The sequence below is a fragment of the Hydractinia symbiolongicarpus genome, chromosome 2, assembly GCF_029227915.1.
Source record: "Hydractinia symbiolongicarpus strain clone_291-10 chromosome 2, HSymV2.1, whole genome shotgun sequence".
Taxonomy (NCBI): domain Eukaryota; kingdom Metazoa; phylum Cnidaria; class Hydrozoa; order Anthoathecata; family Hydractiniidae; genus Hydractinia; species Hydractinia symbiolongicarpus.
This window is the reverse complement of record NC_079876.1, coordinates 25,478,378-25,502,775: the sequence shown is the minus strand read 5'-3', so window position 1 is coordinate 25,502,775 and position 24,398 is coordinate 25,478,378. Positions and strand designations below refer to the sequence as shown.

The following is a 24,398-nucleotide window of genomic DNA, read 5'->3' as shown; positions in this document are numbered from 1 at the left end:
TTAAAAATTAGATATATAAGATATCATATATAGATAAGATATATAGACATATAGATAAGATATCATTATCATATTTTATTATATATTATTTATAATATTTTATTGTTTTGTACCTCGTAATCACCATCACAATTTTGTGCATCCAACATCAAACAATCCCAAATTTCTTTACAGCGAGTCCATCCTAAATACAGTCCACCTTCTTGGAGCAGAAATTCAACAAGCTTTAAGTGTGTAATGACTGTTTCAGCATAGGTGTACATATTCTTTACAATTGTTTCACCAGAAAGAGTGCCAGGTGGAATGCTAGCTGTTACTGATTTGTGAGAGACAGTTAAACTATGACAGAGAAGCTTTAGCAGTCCATGCTGATTTTGCAAGTCTTGTATGCCCGTCTGCAGAAAAACATATGTTCATTTTTACATAGAAATACGCTAATTTATATGCTAATTTATATATAAGTGCAGATTTGCACTTACAATAAAAAACATCCTACCCTTGAACTTTTCCCAAATGGTTGTTTACTAAAAGACTGCAAGTTGTTTAGCATGTGTCTGATAGCTGGAACCACAAACACATTTTGTTTGATATCTTGAACACACTTCACAACATAATCATGTTTAACACTTGAACGAATCATTGAAGATTCTGTAAGAATGTCAAGATGGGATTGGACGGCTTGATTTAGCAAGTAAAGGGGGAGCGATTCCGTATGGCAAACATCCCATAACATGTCGAGTAGCTAAAATTAAGTAAAAATACATAATTAAACATTAGAGAAATCTATCTCGAGGGGACATGTGTCTGGTAGTGACTTTTGCGAATTGTGTTAACATAGAGTTGGATGATTCTAAATGTGGCCTTACTGGGGGCGGAGGAGGGTGACTGAAAATTTGGAATAATAATCAGGGGATGTAAAATTGATGGAGGACTTTGCAATATAATTTACAAACAAGATTTTTTTTACTTCTCATTACAATATAAAAGTTTTCTGCGGATTTATTTTTTCTGACGATTTCTGCTACTGGCCTATTGGTGTCTGCATTTAATTGACATTGTAATTTTCATCACCATGCACAACCAGAAAAGTAAATGGAAAGGAGGAACTTGCCTCTTACTATGGTGAAATTAAATTTGACGAACTAAATTTTTAGCAAAGATTATCAGTAGTTTCATTAAATCCATAATTAAACTATATGCGATCTGGTCAATGTTTTGTTTTGACTTTTTTTTCCTTTTTAAAAATGCACATTTCTTCAAACTTTATTGTCAAAGTTTTGTTTTAATTTTTTGTCCTTTCCAAAAATGCACTTTTCTTCAAACTTTCTCATTTAGAAGATCCACACAAAGACAAATAAACACAAACATTTTTCATCCAAATGGACAAAGGCTTTTTTTAGAATCAATTCCAGTAGTTATGCTATGCTTTCTTTCACCTTTAGTACAATTAAGCATTTAAAATTATTCTCTTTTTTGTTTACAATAAGTTTACTTTTCCAAATATAAAAAGATATAGAGAGGGCCACCCACCTTTTTATGGATTAAAGAGGGTTCTGTTATTGGGAGAAACACCTTTACAGTTCTCTATGATTTGACATCCTATTATACAAACATCTCCCTAATTCGAACATTTTCTTTGGCTCTGGGAAAATTGTGTAACAAACTGTCATTAGTCACTTCCTATATTATTCAAAACTCCATAATTCGAACAACATCTTAATATTTTGAATGACTTTTTCTGTCTCTTAGGATTTTTTCTCTCTATTATTTGAACAACGTTGAAAATTCAATTGTGTACACCGAGTAGAATGTTTTTTAACTTTATCGGAGATTTCCTTTATTTACTTTGGAGGCTCTGTGAAAATTTTGCCAATCATGGCAACGAATGTAACAAAGCAGTGATGTATCGATAAATCAAATTATCACAATTAAATAAGTAATAAGCTTTTTTTCAAATGAAAAGATGTTTAGAGTTTAATACAGCAGTTTTGTTTAAAAAATTATCCCTTTTCAATTAAAGCCCTAAATAATAAGGCTCTGCAATTCAAACAATTTTGCCCCCTGCAAGTTTGAATTATACGAGTCTACTGTATATAGTTTACAGAGCTTTTCCATTCTTGTTTTCAATTTTTGATTTACTCTAAAAGTTAATACAAGGATATAAGCTGTGTAAAACCAAAATGGACAATTTCAAGCAAGACAATGGACCTGCAAACATACCTTGATTACAATTTTACTGTCCCTAATTTCTCGTCCAATTCTTCCAATGAGTAGTAACAGTCGTTCTTTTGATTTATCATCCTCTTCATTCCAACTCTAAAGTTAAACGAATTTATAAATGACCAAGTATATCTTTCAAAAATGTTCAGAGTTTTATCAAAGTGCATGATAATTTTGCTGAAAAGGTAACAGGAAGATCACTTTAACATAAACCATTTGAAAAAAATAAAAATAAAAGTATATTGCACATAATCGATTCTTGTGTCTTGTGTGTCACCTTTTCTAGTAAAGTAATCAGATGTTCCATCTGCTCTGTTGTGAAGTTTTGTGATGCAGATGATATTATAGTGTGTATGTTATCTACAACCGTAACATGTTTTCCAGTTTGCATCTGCCATATGGTTGTTAATTCTTCCGTCGAGATTTTTGCACAAGCAAATTCAACAACGTTCTTTAATTTCTCACAATACTGATCATGGTGCAAGCTGCCTAAAAGGAATTAACAAGCAAGAAAATGTTAGGGGATACTCACTGCACAAACAAACTATACAAAAATTTCATTATTGCAGTGGTTTGTCACTGGATGGGATGGCTAAAGGAAAATTAATCTTCTGGTTAGTGTGTCCACAAGCATCTACCTTTTGAGTGCTTATCTAATTTTACCACGTTTTCCTCTTTACTTTTGTTACCTGGTCTCAGAACAAAAAAAAGCATTCTTTTTTGGAAAACGGCAGCCATGAATATATAACCAGAATGTCAACATTTCTTGGCCTAAAATTCGACCCTTCTCAAAACTTTTTAGTACAATACAATTACATTATTTTATTATTATGACATGAAAAAAATAAAGGAAGAGAGAGGGAGAGAGAAAAAGAGAAAAAACAACATACTGCTAAAGGCGACAGATATTACTTTATTCTCTAGCAACCATTTTAAAATCTCATCATGCTGTGTGATGTTACTCCACCGTTCTTTCTCTGCCTCCTTGATCAATCTGCTTAGCTCTTTAAGTGCATTCATTCTGGCATTAAAGTGTGGAAGGTTCAACATCTTTAATATGGTGTTCAGATGTAATTCATCAATGGCTGTAGTTTTATCAGGCCAAAGAGATTCGCAGATGAAATGTAGAGTACGAAGGAGATCATAAACCTTGTCAACTTCCTAAAAAATGATTTTACATTTCCTACATTGTGGTAAAGCAAAAACATAAATTTCAAACTTGGATTTGCCATCCTTATTGCTTGTGTAAGACTTTGGTTATACTTTGATACATGAGGTATGCCTCAAAATCTCATGCATTAAAAAACGCCTGAGAATCATGGAAGCTCAATCATGCATTTATGTTGTTCTTTAAAGGCAAGCTTTTTCATTAGAATTAAAATTAATATAATATAATATAATTTTGCCACATCATTATACAACCTAGCAAAAACAACAACCTTCTCTCGCATGTCATCTGGCTTTAAATCTTTTATATAATGCACTACTTTATCAGCTGCTCCACCTAATTTATATCCAACAACGTCTTGGTTTAAATAAGCAGCACATAAACCGAATGGCTTCAAGAGGCTCGCAAGAACACTTGCAGTAACTTTTTGTTCACTATCAATATGGTTTATAATGCCATCAAATCCTCCCTTGTAAGCAAAACGATTGACCAGATCAACGAGCCATCCAAAAGGTTCCTAAAACCATTAGAAATGTATTTTCAAATATAAAATATAAAGCCTATAGGTGAATCCATTCAGATTCACATTATAAATTCACAAAAAAATACACCATATTTGCTATGTAATAAGGAAGGATTCTTAAAAAGAAATGTTTTAGATGTGCAATAAAAATACTCTTTCTGTAATGACGCCAGAAAATAGATATTTTGGCATAATAGAAAAAAAAACAGTTTTTATCAACAGAAGAAGAAAAGAACAGAACTTTATTTTAAATAAAGTTTGTTTGCCTTATGTGGCTTTTAACCCTATAGTAAAAACCAAAGTTTTTTTATTATGGTGCAACACTGCATAGTTCCAGTAGTAATGGGAAACTCATTCCACTTTTTCTATAAAGACCTGTTTTTCGAAAAATATTAATGCTGATGTCATTGAGTTTGGTACGTCTATAAAAAATTGCATTTAAAGGAGAAATAACAATTGGTAACAAGTTGTGCTTAAAATGTTGATTATAGTGTGAATATAATCTTTTTTTATATTTGTGAGCTTTGGTTCTCAAGATATTTAAGGTCAAAGTATAGTAGTATGGTTCCTGCCATGACATGCTAGCTTCGAAAACAACAGTTCAAATGACTATGCACAATGAAGTGATTTGGAAGTGATTTTGTAAAAGCAAATCAAAACAAAACAAAAATTTTCTTAAAGTTTTTATTTCTTTACCTGTTTTTGCATGTCACACTGTTGGTAATTATTTTGTCTATGAGAATGTTTTTCTACTATAATTTAGCTTGTCTTCTTCTTTGCTAGAACCTCACGATAAATATAAATGACACTGAGAGACGAATAAGTGACTTCATCCATTGCTATGCACGTAGTGTGATGCACAAATCAACAAAATGTAAGAACAAAGTAGCTTTTTGTTTAATAATGGTGACAACTGTTAATGAATGATTGATTTTTGGGGAAAATATTTGACACAAAAAAAAATAAAAAAATAATTTTTTTCATGCCTTGTTGTTTTCGTGAATATGTGAGAATGTTTTTCATTGTTCTCCTTTAAAAAGGTAAAGAAACAATATACTGTAATACATTTACTGAGTTCAAAAATAGCGTCATATTGCTCAATCAATATTTATTTCAGTCTGCATTTTATTCCACCTTGGTAAACATCAGGTAAATCAAATCTTTTTTGAAATCCGAAAAAAAAAAATTCTGTGAAAAAAAGCAATGCCCCTAGCAGCCTTGTTTTAGTGTTTACTTATACAAGACTCTATTTTACAAGATCTAGCCAAAATAACAAAAGTTCACACAAAATCACAAGTTAACCAATTATACCTTGTAAGTATCATAAGCTGGACTCATTGCTGCACATTTACCATAACCAAACAAATCTTCATAATGGCTGCGGTTCCACTTGTGGCCACGATTTTTAAAATGAAACTCGGAATCAGGGTCAAAAGCTTGAGATAAACTGGTCAACATTTTCAAAGGAATTGGTGAATACTTTAAACGCATAGCTACCAAATCAACAAAAAGCTGGATCATATTAAACACACCCTCGTGCACATCTGGAGTCCATTTTTTTACCGCAGCAGAGCAGAGTAGCTTGTGAAAACATTCTGGTAAAACACGGTCCATAAAACGTGCACAGTGTTCATTCTTTTCTGCTTTCTCTAGATATGCAAGTTTAATAGCACTGTACAAACATTTTGCTAAAGATTCACTTTTCTTGTATGGAATAGACCAGTTTTCTGTAAATATTCGGTCTTCTAGCTCATAGAGATTAGTGACTGGAAAATCTTCAGGCATTTCTTCCACTGACATCTCTATGCTTTCAAAAGGATCTTCTGTGACATCTATCACTTCCTCACCCTTAGACGCTTCAAGGGTTTGTGGGCCATATTGGGGTGCTGCAATAATGTTATTATTTCCACTGTTGGTGTCTGTATTTTGTGATGCCTCTTTCATTTCAACATCGTTTGAAGTTCCAAATCCCCCTAAAAAGGCATATCATAAAATAAAGGGTATTCTCTCAGGAACATAAAGGTAACATAAAAAGCATCAATAACAACAATTTTTAATTTTTTTATTATCTTTGACCAAATATAAAAAGTCACCTTTGTTAACTTCGCCAGTGAGAATGGCAACAGCTTCATTTAGATCATTTTTAGCTAAGCTTAATGCTTCTCTAACATGATCAATATCTGTGAAGCCCATGTTAAGCAACATAGTAATATGTTCATCGGATGGTTGGACGTCACCCAACATCTCTGCTAAAACCAACATATTATGGGTTAACATGTTTAACATACTTTAACAGTGATAAAGTTAATTTTTTACTAACAACAAATGGGAAAGTGCATGCAAAAAGCATACAAAATTAACTCTCACAAAAATGGCTTTGTGATCTTAGCATAACAAATTGCAGAAGATTCCAATACGCTTAAGGATAAGCAGGTCACAATTTAAAAAACACAATCAAATTGCCAATCCTATTTTTCATCAACATCGCATCACCTATATAATTGTTGTTGAAACAAAATAACTATTAAGAAGAGATAAAAGAAAAGTCGCCTCTACACTGCTCCCAAACCATGGCTGCAAAGAAGTGTTCTTCTCTGCAGCCAACAAATTTATGTAAACTGGCTTTATATTTCTAATTCGAACACCGGCTTCGACTGGCAAAAGAAACTTTTGATAAATAGTCCCTTAAAACCAGTCAATTTTGCCTTAAAATAAAATTTTGTATACAAAAATCTAAATAATGTCGTCCACAGTCAGCAAATTTATGTAAACTGACTTTATATTTCTAATTCGAACACTGGCTTTGACTGGAAAAAGATACTTTGATAAATCGTCCCTTAAAGCCAGTCACTTTTGCCTTAAAATAAAATTTTGTACACCTGCTACATAAACTTAGATAATGTTGAGTTCTATCTAAAGGTAAGGGTTCACTAAGCTGATTTTGGAAGGGTTATAAAATGCTGTACAAAAGCTTTTATTATAAAAACAGCATTTTCTTATTACTTTTAAATAATATAATCTAGAATGCACTATTGGAACAGTTTAGAAAACGAACAACATGGCTTTTAAAAAAAATATTTATATCAATTTAACTAAAACTTTATTTAAATACTAAATATAATAATAAATAACGCACAAAAATATGATATTTTGACTCCCAAACAACCATATTTATTACATTAAAAAATTATTCTGAAGATTTTTTCCATGTCTTAAACATATAGCTAGCTAGGAAAACCTCTACATATTGTTTTTCAGTATGATTATAAAACTAAGAGGTGATGCTAGACATGCTACCTCACATTAGGGATATTAATAGGACATCTTATGGAAGAAAGTGATTTTTCTATAAAATTTCTTCCATAAGTGTAAGCTACAGCTAGCTAACACTTTTGTAATTGGTGGCCGGAAAATCTTCTTCAAAGCCTTAAAAATCCTTACCAAAACCAAATAATGTTAATTAACAATATTAATTTCTGTGACAAGTCTATACTATAAAACTTGTTTTGAAGGAACAAGACATAAATTTCAATTTTGAGGTGAGCTCTGACATAGAGGCCCCACTAAATTATATACAAAAATTGCATCTTAAATACTTTTCTGAATATCCCAAGTGTTAAAAATGCTATACAAATGAACCATACCACACAAAATTAAAGGCATGCACAAAATAAATAAGCACAAAAAATTTAAAATCCTAAGGGACTTAATATTCTCAAATCTCAGTAATAAAAACTAATAGTTTTTAATCACTTGCATTGTAATCCCTCTGGGATGTTTTAAATTACAAAAAATCTTATTTTAAATAAAATTTTATTTTATTCCTTCCTGGTTTATTTGAAAAAGAAAAACATTATACCTCTGATTTATCTCTGCAATTATGGCATTTATTTTCTAAATTGTCTCTGGCATCCATGAATTTACATGATAAATTTACCTCTTAAACCTAAAATAAAAAAAGTCAGCTGTTCAATAAACAAGTGAGAATGATCAAGATTATTGCCCTAAAATAGAGGTGTCCCACAGGATGTATAATCCAGAAGTAGCAGTTAGATCTCAATTAGGAATTTCATTAGGAAGTTTGTCTTTTAGGACGTTCCCGGGATATCATTTCATTGTTCAAATCCCCTTTAAAATAAATTTCATGTCATACTGAATACAGCAAGTTTGTCTTTTAGGACGTTCCCAGGATATCATTTCATTGTTCAAATCCCCTTTAAAATAAATTTCATGTAATACTGAATACAGCAAGTCATTTCCATGTCTGAAAGTTTTGCATGTTTTATTTATATTCATTACCATTAGCAGTCTCCCCTCTCCCCCTTATTACCTCCCCCGTAACTGAAATTTTAATAACTAGTCTCTATTGTCCTAATTTGGAAATAGCCATGATGGTGATGCTTCCATTAGTCTTTAAAAATATTATACAATATCTTACTATGGTGGTATAATGTATATATTATTTAAATCTAATCTTTACTAATTTTTAAAAATAGGTTTGTCATGATCTGGAGCCGGTTAGCTAGCTATATTATTCTACTAAATTGTGAAATTTACGATAAATTGGATCCAATTGGAAAATAGCTAATTTACTGAAAGAAAAACGTTGCAACATAGTGAAGTTAACAGAATGTTTAAAGGCAAGATATATAAAATAAAGGAATAAGGATAAATTTGGAGAAGCTACAATACTCCATTTAATTGATAAACCTATCTTCTAACAACATGGCGTATAACTACCTGTCACTCCTCCATCGTATAGGTTGCAAATGTTTAAAACTCCATACAAACACACAGACAGATAAAAAGGGACCACGAAAGGCAAATCAGCTAATAACTTTGATTTATAGAACTTAAGGAATAAAAGTTTAAATAAGAGCTATAATCGGTTTTTGTGAATATCATTTTCTTAAAAATCAAAGTTAGTTAGTAAGTTTAGTTATAATTATCTTTTTTAACTTGATTTTTCAAATCATTATGGTATGTTGTTTATATATTTTGTTTGTATGTGTACATTTTCATTGTTTGATGCAAATCATGTAGCATGTAAGTAGCAACCAAGTTTATGTTATTATACATTGCAGGCTATACGAAGCTTGCCACAAAAGACCACAAAAGCAAAAATAAAATACTGCAGCAGCAAGAAAGATTATTTTTGGCCATTATGCAAATAGGGAGCCAACTTTTGTGGTCGTTGGTCCCGTTAGAAAAGATGCTATAGGCAGATTCAACTACTACTTAAATCTTAGGGGGTGTATTTTAAAGTGGTCATTATAAGCAAGGGGTCATTACAGAAAGGTCATCATTAACACATAGACTGTATCTATTCATTTTGTGAACTACAGTGACATGTCAATTTTTAATAATTTTATGACACAAAGTCACTGTTGTGTTTTTTTATCATTCATCGCTATAGCTTTGGCAGACATCACGAGGAAGTTACAGTCATCCCAACCATCAAAAAAGTTTCATGAAAATTCCCAGTGTTTTTTCAGGATTTATTGACGCAATTGCTGAGAATTTTCCAAAGTGCAAAACTGGTCCACAACCAACCATATCAAGGGCCGTGCCACTAGAGCTACTGTTTTGCTAGGTAATAATTTTATTTTTTGCCAATAAGTGTCTCTACCACTGCCTGAAAATTGATGTTATCCAACCAGAGAACCTGCACGCTATCTTAATAAATATAACTGTTTTAAGTGATTTAGAACTCGATTCGCTCTTTGATTGTCACTAAAATCTCAAAAATCTACCACCATGCCTAAGCCCTCCCACTTTGGAAATTGTGGTGCCACCCTGCATTACTATTTAGAGCGTATGTGGCTTAGATAGATAAATGTGTATATTTTACATATCGTAATTACTTTAATTATCTTTGTGAGAGCTAATGTTGCGAGTATATAACAAAAGCTTCGCGATAGAACAATAACCACGATTGAAATAAGGGTTCGCAGTTCGCTAAATGCGAATCGTTTTTTTTAATACTGCGACCCAATTTACACCAATAATTATTATCAAAAATGCGAATCAAAATTTCAATATATTTCTAAAAAAATAAAAACAACAACAACAGCAACGATTAGTGAGAAGTCAAGACATTGTGTGCATGCCACAACTTTAATGCACCATGTTTGTTTTTGATTATTATTCGAACAGCCAAGCAAATAAGTAAATGCAAATTTTTTTTCAGTCGTTCTGCAAAGTATTCAGCACATAAAAATTTTACTTTTAAATATGGTAGATTGAAGTCATAATCACACGAAGGTGGTTTCAAAGAAAGGATATTTTGATTCACTGTTTGCTTCAATTTATAACAAAATTGATTCGCAAATTGATGAAAAACAATGCAAATTTTTTTCCTTGCTTGCGCACAGAAAATTTGCGAACCATTCATTTCACGTTAATTTTATCCCTGCACTGTAACTATTTTGTCAAAACTGCGAGTTTTATTATTAAAACCTATTAAAAATAAAATTACCTTTTAAGTATTAGCGTAAGTAATGAAATTGAATGATTTGTTAACTATATGAGAAAGATTAAAATAAATCGTGCAAAAAATATGGTTTTTATAAAAATGATATTGTGCATGTTTTTTTATATCTTTCAAACTTGTCCGTTTTAAAAAATATATTTCTTAACATTTTGTTGTGTAAGTTTTCAGCTATAAATAAGCATCAATAATCAATACCTTATTTTCCGGTATATAACCTGCACATCGTATAACCTGCAGCTCAGCTTTTTTAGGGAGTTATAAACTAGACGTTATCAGATACCCTGCACTTTCGTATAACCCGCATAAAATTTCAATCAATGTGTTTTACTTACCCGCACCTTTGCATAACCCGGATCTTGTTAAGAAAAAAATTCAACTTTTTCATGCTGGGGACAAGTGGGGGACGTTTAAAATCGTGAACCCCAAACACGAGAACCGAGTGTCTGAACTAGCGACTCTCTCTGTAACTTCTTTGTCTCTGATTGCCAAAATAATAATGAATTAATATTAATTTGACAAGTCGACCTTCTGCTAATGCCGACAGTACTAAATCTACGCTGTTTTCTTTTAATTTGTAGACATTAGTTTCAGGCAATAATAGCTCTTGGTCCCTGCGATTAAACAAACAAACAAACAAAAACCATTCTATCAGGTTATAAACCTAAAGTAAAATCTCTGTGTTTTATGTATATTTAAGTTGTTCTGGCATAAAAATAAACATAATAATTACACGGATTGTCTGTAACAGCGATGTACGGAACATTCTTTTCTAATGTTTATAGAATTTTGTTATCTATTTATATCTCAGCAATCACAGTGTGCATGATTCATATCTCAGCAATCACAGTGTGCAAGAATGGCGGCAATGAGGAGGAGATAGCTGTGTGTGTCTTATTAATTGTATTTTTTATTTATTTTTGATGCTTTTAGTAGCCACCTGTTGCTCGAAGGTAGCGAAGATAAAAAAGAAAATTATTATCTATACTTTAATTTTAACATTTTTCAATATTTTTAACAGGAATTAATAATTTAGTCCTGGGCACTAGGTTGTGCTGGGCACTACCTGTCAATTAAACCTAAAAATGATACCTCTTATATTGCTCTATTACCAGAAGCAAATCATTTCAATGTGCTCAATGTGATTGCAAAAATATAAATAGATTAGAATTATATTCAACACAAAAGAAAATAGATCTCCAGAATAGTGTTTCAGAGAGAGCTCGTAATATTATCACTGGCAAGCAATAGAAAGTTAAAGCAATTTCACTGAGTGAAAAAAAGACTTCAAAAAAAATGTTTTTTTTTATTGAAAATTTTATTGCAACCTCTTTTCTTAACAAAACTTTCGGAATAACTTTAGCAGCGTAACTTTAAAATACAAGCATTGTGCATGAAAATAATTTTCCATTTACTCTGACGCTCTTCCATCTCGTTCTACCACAACTTAAAAATGTGATAGACAGTGCTGTTTGTCAGTCTAATCAATGAAGAAGCTAGGCGTGCAACACTTTGCATGCCCAATCTAAAGGCGTGCAATTCTCAATTCTTCAATCACAGTCTCTACAATGCACGCAGATATTTTTTTAAATAAATTAATTCGGGCATATGACTTCAAAATAAAAATTAGTACGAGAAGTTTGATTGATGATGACATTGTTTTTATTTTATTTTAACGGATATTTCGTCTTATTACTACAAGACATTTTCAACGTAAATTGTTACAATCTTCTTACAAGTTTTTTAAATATAATTTCAACAACTGTACAACATACACAGAGGACGTATAAAACAACACATAACAGCAAACCATAGGGTATTTAAATATTTAGATATTTTTTTCTTACAAAAAAAATTTATTAATTCGCCTCCCCCCCAAAAATGGATAAATTTGTTCTATTCTTTTGAATTAGCAAAATAAGTAGTTATATGCAGCAAGAAAAGTCTTCTTGTGCTGTTTTGCAAATTATGCAACAAGAATTATTCTTTGCTGTTTCAAAAGTTATACAGAATTTTATCGTTGTTATAATGTTTTTCGTGCAGTCTTAAAAAATCTTTGCCCCACATGTGCAAAACTTTTTAAGGAATATAGTATAGGCAAAAATTATGTTATACCATAACGGAGGAGGGATTTATAGTTTTTGCTATAAAATGGACTATTCAAGCAATAGTCAGAAGTATTACATTTTAGCTAGCAAACGTATTTCACTATTGTATAATATATGATATATTATGATAATCAAAGGAGAGAGTTACAACAATAACATGTATCTTGTTTTTTTTCTCGGGTCTTTTAAGATCACGATTATTGACGCAAATTAACTTTTACAAAAAATTTTATTATGCAGGTTATCATTATTTATAAAATAAGTTTCCCTGATCTTTTCAATTTCTTGCGTTGGATGGGAGAGTCCTAGAGTATTTAATGCTCATTTTGAGCCACATAAACTCAATTAGGGTCACACTCTACCAGACAACTTTGTGCAACATACAACAGCCCACACAGTGTGTCATCTCCCCAATTTCTCTCACATGGCTTGCGTGGCTATGTAAACATTCGCCCGTATTAAATTACCGCCAAGGGGATTCGAACCCTGCTCTCGCACACGAAGTGCGAGAGTTATAACCACTACCTATGGTGCCAGAAAAGCTTTAGCTTACTGACTCATACATAAAATCTAAAAACGTGATCAAAAAATAGGATTGGCAGGGTAACTAACACAAGATTTTTTTTAACTTATACCATCAATAATAGAATACTTAGAAAGATATGGTAACCATGGTAAAAAAATACTGAGAAACCCTTAAATGGTTAGAAACATAATTCACTACAACAAGGTATAAAAAATTAAAGAACACAGTCTTTTTTAAATATTGAGTTTTCAAAATAAACTTATAAAATCCATTTTGTAGCATGTGATGGCAGCCCTTAAAATAATTTTTGGAACCTCGTCAGAGAAAACGTCCGATAGATTTCCGTCTTGGTGTCGGAGACTTTTAGATCTCAGAAATTATTGAATAGTCCTGGTCCTTTTAATCCACGAGCAAGCCTATTCATAGCTAACCTGACCATCCTAGCTAATTCATCGAGCCCTGACCCTAGTTAAAAGAACTATGTAGACACATATCTCGTTTGCCTGACGCTTCGTCGTTGGTAACCAGGTCTTACCAAGAAATCCAGCCATGCGGTTCTTAACTAATGCGGAGGTGAACGCCGACGGAGCACGGATGAAGGAAGTCTGTAAATATGCACCTACAGGCAGAATAGACATTTTATCATGGATTTAATTGTACATAATTTCTTTATTTGACAAAACAACTGGAAACCATAACAGGTCCGAATTTAATGGATTTTTTCTTTATGCCTGTAAAAACGAAATGAGCGGTATAATTTTTTTTCTGTAAAAATTTTGTATAAGTGTAGCTGAACTTTCTGAAATAATTTTGAAGTTTTATTTAAGCCACATGGATAAAGATTTTTTAATTTGAAAACAAAGCATATTTTTGCCTATTTGCTTTTGATGACCTGAAAAATAAAAAAAATAAATATAAAAATGACAGTATAATCATGCATACTATTTCGGATATGTAGAAAAGGAAGTTAAGATTAAGAGAGTCGCTATACCAGTAGACGCTCGATCATCGTGTTTGAGGTTCAAGATTTAAAACGTCCCCCACTTTTCTACTGCAAAATGAATGCACAACAAAAATAACCTCAGGGGGGCGTATAGCATGCGTAACATTCTTTGCACATGCGTTTTATATAGCATGCGTTACTTGATCATCGAATCATTGCACACCTACTCAAATATTCCTGAAAAAGACTGAGAACCCTTGTTCTAAATTTTGGTACTAGTTACATAGCAATTGACTATTATATATTATCATGCATAAGAAGACTGTGCAAGGTCCCTGATATTGTCCCACAAATTTCATAATACTTTAGAACAAAAATGTGTACAAGCCTGAATCCTCCTGGCCAGAAACTCTCTACCAATTTTACCAATACCGAGTAGTTTAAGCATCATTGAGGTAAGTCACCAATGAGAAAACTTGCGATAAGTTGGAGCATGAAATTTTTATCTATTGCATCTTTACAATTATTCATCAAATACAAAACAAGCCTATTGTAAAACGACACAGGCTGAAAAAAAATTTGAGAACAAAAAATAAACCATTTTAATCATAACAGGGTTTAGAAATAATTTCAGGTCTGAAATTAGAATAAACACATCAGAGAATTAAAAAGTAAACTACACGACTAGACAGGCTTTCCCATAAGAGGCATGCGATTGCATGTACTTGTGTCAACACATGAGTAAAACTTAGGGTAGCTAGTCAATTCATACTTTGATATATTTCCTCAATACGGCTGCTGTTTCCTGCTAAATTCTAAATTTTATGCTTCTTTACAGTAAGCATAGAAGTTTAGAAACACCCTCCACCGTTATGAAAATACAATTTAACATTGTAAAATAGTATACTAACTGCATAGAAAACCATTTATATTAAATAGATTTTGAGTGTGAATTTTTTATTGTACTTTCACTTTCTTTGGATGAATTTAGTTTTGATTTTCACCTTGGCAGGGTGTATTATCTGAATAAATAGACGAAAAAGATTTTCAAACATTAGTAAAAACTGAAAAAATATATAATACACCTTTCCGAATTTCATAAATTATAATAATGACGTCAACCAAAATTTTATATTGGTTTTGTGCTCCTCAAATAAGGATATTCAGATAGAATATTAAACTATCATGACAAAAATGAAGTTTTTAGAGCAATATAATATTTTGGTTTGCCTTTTTTTTAGATTTGAAGAAAAAAACTATTTTAAAAACAAGGTTATTCTTTAGGAAGCACGGTTATTGGCCGTAACTTTCAGCTCGGATTTGAGGCACTTAAGAAATAAAAATATTTACGAAATTATGTAATTTGTTCCACATTTTGCTAAGGAACTTAGGGATAAGAATGATTTTTAGTATTGACCTCTTTAAATGAGTTTGGCATAATTAGGAAATTCAGGAAAGGTCTATTCAAACCTAATTTTTAAAGCTACAAGCAGATAGAAAGTAGTAAAACTAAAAGAAGAATATTAAACCGAGGTACGAGTTAATGCTTGATAATGATTTAAAACATTTGCAATGTTTGGGATTCACTGCTCCAGGCCTATCAACAACAGCATTTTTGAATTTCTCATAATTTACTTCGAAATCGCTTGCACAAACATAACTATTTAATCTTGGGGCAGAATTTATTCTTGGTGCTTTTTTCTTATTGATAGGTGTACTGCTCATGTTGCTTGCTTTGTGAACGTCCCCCCAAACCTTAAAATATATAGCTAAGCTTTGTGTGCTGCCACAAAGCATTGAAAGTACTTTTAGCATAGAACCAAAGAAATGTTGCAATTTTTTATCAATAAATACTTAACCGAGCAATTAATGCTCAGGCAACAAACATTTATCTCAGGAAACTCATGATTCATGGCGCCATGAATCCTTATAAATCAGGCCTTGCCATGATGGCAAGGCCTGATTTATAAGGATGGCATAAATGCTAACTATAGACAATAGAAAGAAAAAAAAACAGCAAAAAAGGAAATCTTTTTACAACAAGAGACTGAAATCATAGCTATATAATGCTGGTCATATCATTAAATGTGGACCCTCTTTTAGGAATGCCCCTCTATCTGCAGAAGTATTGAAATAAATAATGTGCAAAACTTAGTAAATTAAAAAGATCGTTAACTCTGTAAAAAAGATATAAATTCCAGAACAAACCAGCACATTGTTAGCTATTAGGTATAAGGTATTCAGAGCAAAACAAAGAAAACTCAATCCTGCCAGTCTAGCCACACCACCTACTATATCTACTCTACACTTGCAGCCCCATTATTGTTTTGATCAATGGGGCGGCTAAGCCCTGGGTAACATTTTTGGCATTTCCGCGCGAATCCCCGTAGTCCTGTGCCGGATAGGGACTTCGCCAACCTTGTCCCCAGGGCATCTTGTATCTTTTCTGACCCCGGGACGGCGATACGAACATCTTAGAAAAGATACAAGATGCCCTGGGGACGAGGTTGGGACTTCGCTGGATAACAAATAGAGGAAATCGTATGTAACTTTCTTAAAAAAATGGCCATCAGTTAGGATTTTCAGATCTCTTAACTAGATGTACTTCTTAAGCAAATGTTCTTTTTGACTTATCTAGTGCCAAAAAGCGTGTTCTCAAAGCAAAATGAAAACAACTAAGTCAGACGGAAAGTGGTTTACTTGATTTCCACTAAAATATATAACTCGGCCAACGCACACGGCGAAATTAATCTAAGCATGCGCAGTTTTGTTTTTTTTTTAAAAAAAAAAGTTTTATTCTATTTAGCGGCGAACTATTTTCGTTGCACAGGCCGCAAATTCAATGTTTACGTCAACTAACCTGGACTGACAGACAAGAGCGAAGTGTTTCGTGAAAAAAACTTAGCAAAGGTGTGCCTGTCGATAAAATTCAGCCAAGCAGTGTCCATCAACGTACTTAAAGAGCTACAATGGAGCAAGATTGCAAAACTAGCACAGAGATCAGAATCCACTAAACCAATCAAACTTGTATATCGTTGCCCTAAATAGATAAAAAGTGGCTTAACGGTTGCTTAACCAAAAAATTGGTGCAACTTGGAAAATTATAGAAAAGGTTTGCTAAAAGATTTTAATCTTATTGGGGAGAGAGAGTGATAATTTTACCACTCCTGTTTAAATAAACGAGGGGGAGGACGAATCATTTTAATAAAATAAAATTTGTCACTCGGGAATATCAAAAATTGAATTATTATAAAGATTAAGGAATGTTGTATAAAAGAAGATTTATGCAATCTTTGTCAAATCTGCGCCAAATTAAAAATCAAACGCGATTTTGATCACATGGAATTTGATTACAATACTTTCGCAAAGAAAATCGATAATGAAATTGTTTTGAACTTTTATTTTTTCTCTTCTTTATCAACCTAGAAAAGAAGAAAAGTAGTACGTCATAGTATGTACGTCTCTAGGTTGTTGCGAAATGTTGCCTATTCTAATATATACAGTGGAAGCGGTTTAGAGAGTTTTTTTTTTTTTTTTTTGGGGGGGGGGGGGGGGGCATAAAACGCAGAAAAAATTCCACTCCAAAGTCTAAAATTCAATAGGCATGCCTATACTACTCTTTTTCCCTCCCTAGTTAAGCAAAGAAAAATTTGAAAAGAAAATATGGCGTAGACAATAAAATTTTGCTAGGCAGGAAGTAAGCTGGATTTTAAGAACCTGGTAAAACTGGAAATGGGAAAAAATTTTCGTCCGTCTTAAAGAGTTGTTCGCTTCAGAGAGGTTCACTTTAACGAAGTTCCAGTTTATTTTAAATTAATCAAAGGAAAACTAATTCTTTTCTTGTAAAATTCCAGAATCTACCATTATATTGAAGTGTCTAGTTGCTTTGCATTGATGAGAAACATCAACCACGCTGCAAGAGTTAAAACCGGCCTTACACAGCAGCATTGTGCGCCCAGTCTCGTAGAAAGCGCTGCTATGTTTTTGTTTACTTGCTGCTGACAAAAAAGGCTGTAAATTAAAGATATTTATTCCTGCAAAATTTGAAATCTGCCAATATTTACAGCAATGCGAGATATGATAAACATGCGAAAGCATCGTACAACATAGTCCTCGACCTCGCCTACATGAGAATGGCATAGGCGTAGAAGAGCCCTGGGGATGAGGATGCATAGTCCTGTCTAAATGCCTTAAAGGAAGAAAAGGTTATTGCTTTGTACCTACACTGTTTATTTTGTACCTTACACAGATCACTTGATCGATACACATATTTTGATTTATCATCTTGAAGAAACAATTATGTGGCTTATGAATACTTATCTTAATACATAATTTTTATTTATTTGGCATTATGCTTTTATTCAATTTTGGGTAGAGTCTATATCATAAAACACTTATGCGTCTGTCACGCAAAATAGTATCGCAAGTAGCGAGACACACGCAATGCGCGGTATAAAAAGGATGGACGTACATGTAGGTTTTCCACGAACCACCGGCTAGTTATAAGATAAAAGCGGAGCCATTTACGTTGTTGCTAGCAATCTTGAAATGAAAATCTAAGTAGAAAATTGTTATATATTTTAAGTAGACTTCTACGAGTCTGTTTACCAATTTTTCAATCGCCTAAGCACATGCAAAAGCGCGAGGTCAAGATCAAAAGTCACGGCGTTTGTTACAACTGCGCGCAAAACGCCGCTGTGTGAAAACCGACCTTTAGGATTTTGTAGAGGTTTTATTCTTCCCAATGTTTTGTTGGCGTACATGTGATATAATGTCAGTTTGTTTATTCATTTGTCATTTGTTTAAGTGTGTACAGTACCTTAGCTTCTTTCTATGTGCGATATTAGTCTATATGTTGTTAGTATTGTTGGTAGTCTTGTGCTTTTAGTGTATGTTGTTTTCTGTGTGTGTAATGTACTTGCCGTGTTCGGCATAAAACTTCCTTTTTGCAAACTTAGTTTTGTTTTCTGTTGTTTTATATGATAAGTTTGTAACTTAGTTCTTTGTTAGTGTAGCGTCCAGAAAGGGCAGAATAAAGTCCACACCAAGTCAAACGCAATTTCTATTTATTGCGCATGCGTTGCGCAATGTGGGTCAAAGCGATGATTAGCAACATGTTTTGGGCAGGCATAATTGCTGATGTCAGCATTTATTAAACTCAAAATGGCAGCTTACATCAACAACATGACAGCGATTTGCGAAAGTATTTTGAGGATTGTTGGTTATTTCTTTAGATCGCTGGAGCTCGGTTTGTCTCTGATTGTGACATGAAGGAATTTGTTTGCGAGTTAAACTAAATACAGAGAAGAAAAATTTGGAGAAATGTCCACTATCCAATATCGAGACATTTTCCCCAACATCTTTTATTTAAGGGAAATTGTGATTAGTAAAAATCCAAAGTAGCTAGCTATATGTCCCACTTGTCCAACACTAAATGACTGACCAACTAACTCATTTTAAGATCGTTAAGCTGAAGATATTTCCAGGAATAGCCTAATTAATCAGACTATGGTCTCCTCCAGTAAGAGACAATGTCATAACAGGAAAGGGTTGTTTTACTTATTCTTATATATGACGGTTGGTAAGTTATATATTCAGTCACCAAATTCCCACACCACACCCAATCTCCACTTTTCTTGATTTCTGCTCTTTTAATTCCGCCTTCTTCTTAGGCAAAAAACGTCGTAAAACTAAACTTCTGTATTAAATTAATAGTTTGGATGAAAAGATCCATATAAAGGCGGCCAATAAGACCGCTGGAACTTTTCCCCTAAAGCTTAGACAAAATTTATAAAACAGAAATAATAATGTATATATAGGAGTGGTAACAGCTTAAAAGTTCAAAAAACTGATTTGTTTAATAGGAATTTTATAGCAGTATATACAGTGTTTGTTAGAATTCTCAAAAGCATAATACCTATGCAGGTGTTTTTACCAGCTTATTCTAAATCTGAATAATGTGAAAACTTGAACTTTCTCTTTAAGTGTATAATATAGCTTTAAATCTGTAGAGTTTAAATTAACTTGAGGCAGAATTAAGGATACAGGTCATTTCAGGGTCATTTTTTTTTAAAAAAAAAATTTTTTTAATTTTGATTCTTCCCAGCCGGCACAAGACGTCTTTAAGACGTCTTAAGATGTCTTTTTTAAATATTCTGTTAGAAAGCGCTATTAAGATGTCTTTAATGCATCTTCTTAAGAACGTCTTTCAAAAGACATCTTTTAAATGTCTCTTGAAGGTAAATAAATTTGAGTCTTGTAGTATACGCATTTTAGATGTCTTTTAGAAGATCTTTAAAAGAGTTCTTTTAAAAGACATTTAAAAGTTATCTAAAATATATCTTTTAAAAGACATCTTTCCCTTCTTGCTATAATGCATCTAAAACGCGTCTTTGAAAAGACTTCTTCTCCTATTTCTAAAAGTGGTCTAAAATGCGTCTTTCAAAAGACGTTCATTTTTTATATGCAAAATTCGCTTTAAAAAGACGGGGGTGTTCCGAAACTTAGTTAGCATGTTTATTTTTTTCGAAAATCAATTTTTCACGAAATTGAAAGTGGTAACCGTCACTTTTTATTATTTTTAAATACTAATGTATTTTCGCGAGCCTTCATAATTTGTTTTCATTTTAATATGTCGTAATTTTGTTTTCCTGCACCCCCTGGCGGATATTCTTTGACAATTGATCATCGGAACATTCAATGAAAATTGGTGGTATTTTAATGAAAACATCTGCAGGACACCTGTTGTTTAAAAAGTAAGTGCTTTTGTTTGTGATTCTCGGCAAATTAAGGGGTATAAGGGGTAAATTAAATGTATAAACAAAGGAAAAGCCCTTTCCTCATTTATGAATGACATTCAAATATCTATTTTGTTTATTTTGGCCTTGCAACTACTAGCAATTTTCACAGAATTTTTAAGGTGATTCTTTCCCATGGGCTCAGCTTAATATGCTTAAGATTTTTTCGATTAGAGTTCCAATTTATGCTTTACATAGCATGCTTTATTTAAAAACTGACGTAGAGATTAGTGTACATTTCTACGCATGGATAAGTTCATAGGTAGAATTCGTAATACAGAATATTTTAATAATTAGAATTTATAAATATGAATATGAATGATTTAATTGTATAGTGTTTATTATAAATAATATTTTATTTACTTACTACCGGTTATATTTGCTTACTGTAATTCTAAAATATATTTATTTTTTAAAGTGTCAATACGAATTTGATATAAAAAGTTCAAAATATTTTTATTGCAAAATATTTATCGTCTTTGATATCGTTATTTCTGCAATTTATTAAAAATGTGCGTTCCAACAACGTTAACGTACTAAAACGTCTTAAATTTATTTTATAAATTGCCTATTTTTTCTAAAAAGTTAAGAAAAAAAAAATAAACACAATAAAAACCAAGGAAGACGTCTTATAGATATATAAAAGATGTCTTTCTAAACATGCATTTAAAAAGTTGCATTAAAGATGCATTTTAGTCGCTGCTACATCTGTAAAAAGTCTAAAAGCCGTCTTTAAAAAGACGCGTCGTAAAAAATTTCTTAAAAACGTCTAAAAGACGTCTTTGGAAAAACGTCTTTTAAAAGATGTCTAAAAGAGATCTTTTGAAATGCATCTTTAAAAGGGCATCTTTTAGACACTTAAAAAGATGCATTATAGACAGACAAATTAGCGCTAAAAAAGAAGTCTTATAGATTGCGGAAGATGTCTAAAAGACGTCTTTTAGAGCTCTTTGTGCCGGCTTGGTTTGGCATAATTTCTCATATCATTCCTTTCTAAACGGTTAAGATCTTCCTGCTTCACTGCCCATGTCTCACTACTGTGCAACATAACACTTCTTACACAGGCCTCATACAACCTACCTTTTACCTCAATTGACAAGACTCTGCTAGTCAACAAAGGAAGTAACTCTCTGAACTTTTTCTAAGCAGAACCTATCCTGCAAGTAACACTTCTTCCAACACCCCCTTCACTGCCCAACATATCACCTAAGTAACAGAAGTTCTCACCTATCTCTAACGAGCCATTATTGTACATCATTAAAGCTGGAAGTACTTCATTCTCTATAATCTCACCTTTGCAACGCTTGCATATAAACCCAATGCTTGCAAGTCTGCAAGAGTTACTACCAACCCCTTTCCTGCAAACTCCACAAGGCCACAAGGCCAAATATTTATTGTTAAGGGGGCTTTTAGTGTTTTCAATAGTGTGCTCAAAGTTTAAAATTCCTCAAATATATTTAATCTGTATAATAATTAAAGAGAGTTATGTAGAACAAATAAAAAATTGCATCACTACATATAAGATAGGAAACATTTACGCTTTAATAATCTATACAAACATATATTATATTTATCATCTATACCTTTTTTAATTTATTTCTTTATTTTTTTCGTTTTTATCCTATTATGTTATGTTATCATGTTGTCTGTTTAACAATAACTAGACCCAAAGTTCTGTGAAAACACTTTTAAATAAAATATTCATGAGTTAATTATTCATAACGTTTAAGTGGGTGTAACCATGATTGTTGCAGGTAAAACACAGAGGTCTTTGATTTGCTTTTTCTCGAAATAAAATTTTCATTCGTAACGGTATATATTTTTGTCGAACACTCCCCTCCATCTTTCGAAATTGTACGAAAACAAGTTTGTTGCGACAATTATATCTTTGGCTACAAAACTTTGCTTTTTCTAACGCAGAAAATGAGGAAATATCGAGTTATTGATCTATCATGCTTAAAAATAGATAAATCTGTCATAAAACAGCTATTGTAACACAAAATATGCTATGTTTTTGGAACCACGTGTTGTTTTAAGTAAAAAAAGCAAAGTTTTTTAGAGTTGAATAAGAGCTTTGCAAGATATTTTTTTCAACGAACAAAAATTTTACTGAAGGGAGTGTTTGACAAAATGAACTGGAAGGGGGAATTTTTGTATATAATTTTTTTTCTACTTTTTGTATTTTTTTTTTATGAAAATATTTTATCATCATTCTAGAGATAATTTATTTGGCTTTCAGAATATATATTTGCTAGGGTTAATATAGCGAGCAGAGGGGATATTTTAAATATACTGAGTATGTGTCTAAGGGGGGTTACCGTATCCTTAAGAAGGTGTTTATAATAGGGGAAATGGTTTGTTTGGGCTAATAAAGTTGTATTTTTACCTGATTAGCTTTAGGATTTAAGCATCAGTTTACGAATTTTGTCACTTGTAGAAAGATGCGATTTCTGACTTTATATAAGATTATTTATATATGAATAAAATGCATTATTATATTTTATAATTTAGGTTTTTGATTTAAAAAAAGATGTCGCAAAATAACGCTGAAAGTTACAAGAACCAAAACCATCTTGTCCAAAAAGAATTGTTTATTAATTTAATATCAGAATTGGATATAAAAACAGGTTTTAGATGTCTAGACATTGGATGTGGAACTGGAAATTTTACTTCACTTTTAACTGATCTTGTAGGAAAGGATGGATATGTTCTTGGTATTGATCCTGATAAAGACAGGATTGACATTGCAAGAGAAACATATTCTCGTATTTCAAATATGGAATTTTTGTGTGTGAATGCTGGTGATATGCCAACTGATCTTCCGAATTTTGATGTGGTCTGTTCAAGTGCGGTTCTGCATTGGATGGTAGATGAAGAGAAATGGAAAACCTTTCAAAACGTTTTTGCTTTACTTAAACCTGATGGGATGTTCAGATTTGGTTGCATGGTAAAAATACCTGATGTTATTAAAGAGATATATAGACTTGTAGAGGAGAAAGGTGGCGCTCCTTGTGTGCGAAAAACAGAAATGCCAACCGATGAAATATATGAAGAAAGATTGAAAGAATGCGGTTTTGAGATTGTGAAAATATACACTACAGAACATACATTTGTTTTTTCGGCACTAAACCAGTTTTTGATATGGTTGAGTGCCACAGTATATTCTGAAATTGACATTATTGAGCTGTGTCGTGAAAATGAAGGTAAATTGGAGTTTGAAAGAAACAAAAATGGGGAATATTTGCTAACATACACTCGTGTGTATGCTTTGGTGAAAAAGCCTAACAAATTAGACTAATATTATATTTGAGAGAATTTTTTTAATACAGATAACCTGTATTTATACACAATTTTGAAACCGACTAGCACATGTTATTTACAAACAAATATTTCTACAGCAATTCAAATAAATTTTCACGGCAGTCGTTTTTTAGCGTCATAGCCAGTTGCTTTGTAATATGGTAATCGTTTCTGGTGTAGAGGTTCTATCTTTAGCTAAGATATTTCGGAAAGTATAAAGTGATACAAGCACATGACATGATATAGACTTAATGTCAAAGCAGCTTTTCTTTGAGCAGTTCTATGTTCAGTACACCACACGCTCTTCTGCAATTTTATGAAAA

At 32.3% G+C, this 24,398-nt stretch overlaps 2 protein-coding genes across 4 annotated transcripts in view; one reads left to right on the top strand and one right to left on the bottom strand.

Moving 5' to 3' along the window:
* LOC130630345 (ubiquitin carboxyl-terminal hydrolase 24-like) overlaps positions 1-8,157 on the bottom strand; it is a 32,268-nt gene extending 24,111 nt beyond the window's left edge. Inside the window, exons 1-9 of one of the 3 annotated variants that reach the window (XM_057443812.1) lie at positions 7,771-8,157; positions 6,005-6,160; positions 5,223-5,884; positions 3,660-3,905; positions 3,111-3,381; positions 2,498-2,709; positions 2,221-2,316; positions 497-742; positions 114-395 (exon numbers count right to left, since the gene is read on the bottom strand). In XM_057443812.1, coding sequence (XP_057299795.1) covers positions 114-395; positions 497-742; positions 2,221-2,316; positions 2,498-2,709; positions 3,111-3,381; positions 3,660-3,905; positions 5,223-5,884; positions 6,005-6,155 — 2,166 coding nt within the window. In that variant the 5' untranslated portion in view covers positions 6,156-6,160; positions 7,771-8,157. The remainder of the gene's footprint in view (positions 1-113; positions 396-496; positions 743-2,220; positions 2,317-2,497; positions 2,710-3,110; positions 3,382-3,659; positions 3,906-5,222; positions 5,885-6,004; positions 6,161-7,770) is intronic. The other 2 variants (XM_057443813.1, XM_057443814.1) reach the window with 2 other exon arrangements.
* A 12,204-nt stretch (positions 8,158-20,361) lies between these two features.
* On the top strand, positions 20,362-24,232 carry LOC130630344 (demethylmenaquinone methyltransferase-like). The gene is made up of 2 exons (XM_057443811.1): positions 20,362-20,733; positions 23,287-24,232. Exon 2 carries the CDS (start codon positions 23,306-23,308, stop codon positions 24,071-24,073), a length of 768 nt encoding a protein of 255 aa, XP_057299794.1. The 5' UTR covers positions 20,362-20,733; positions 23,287-23,305; the 3' UTR covers positions 24,074-24,232.
* The last annotated feature ends 166 nt before the right edge of the window (positions 24,233-24,398 follow it).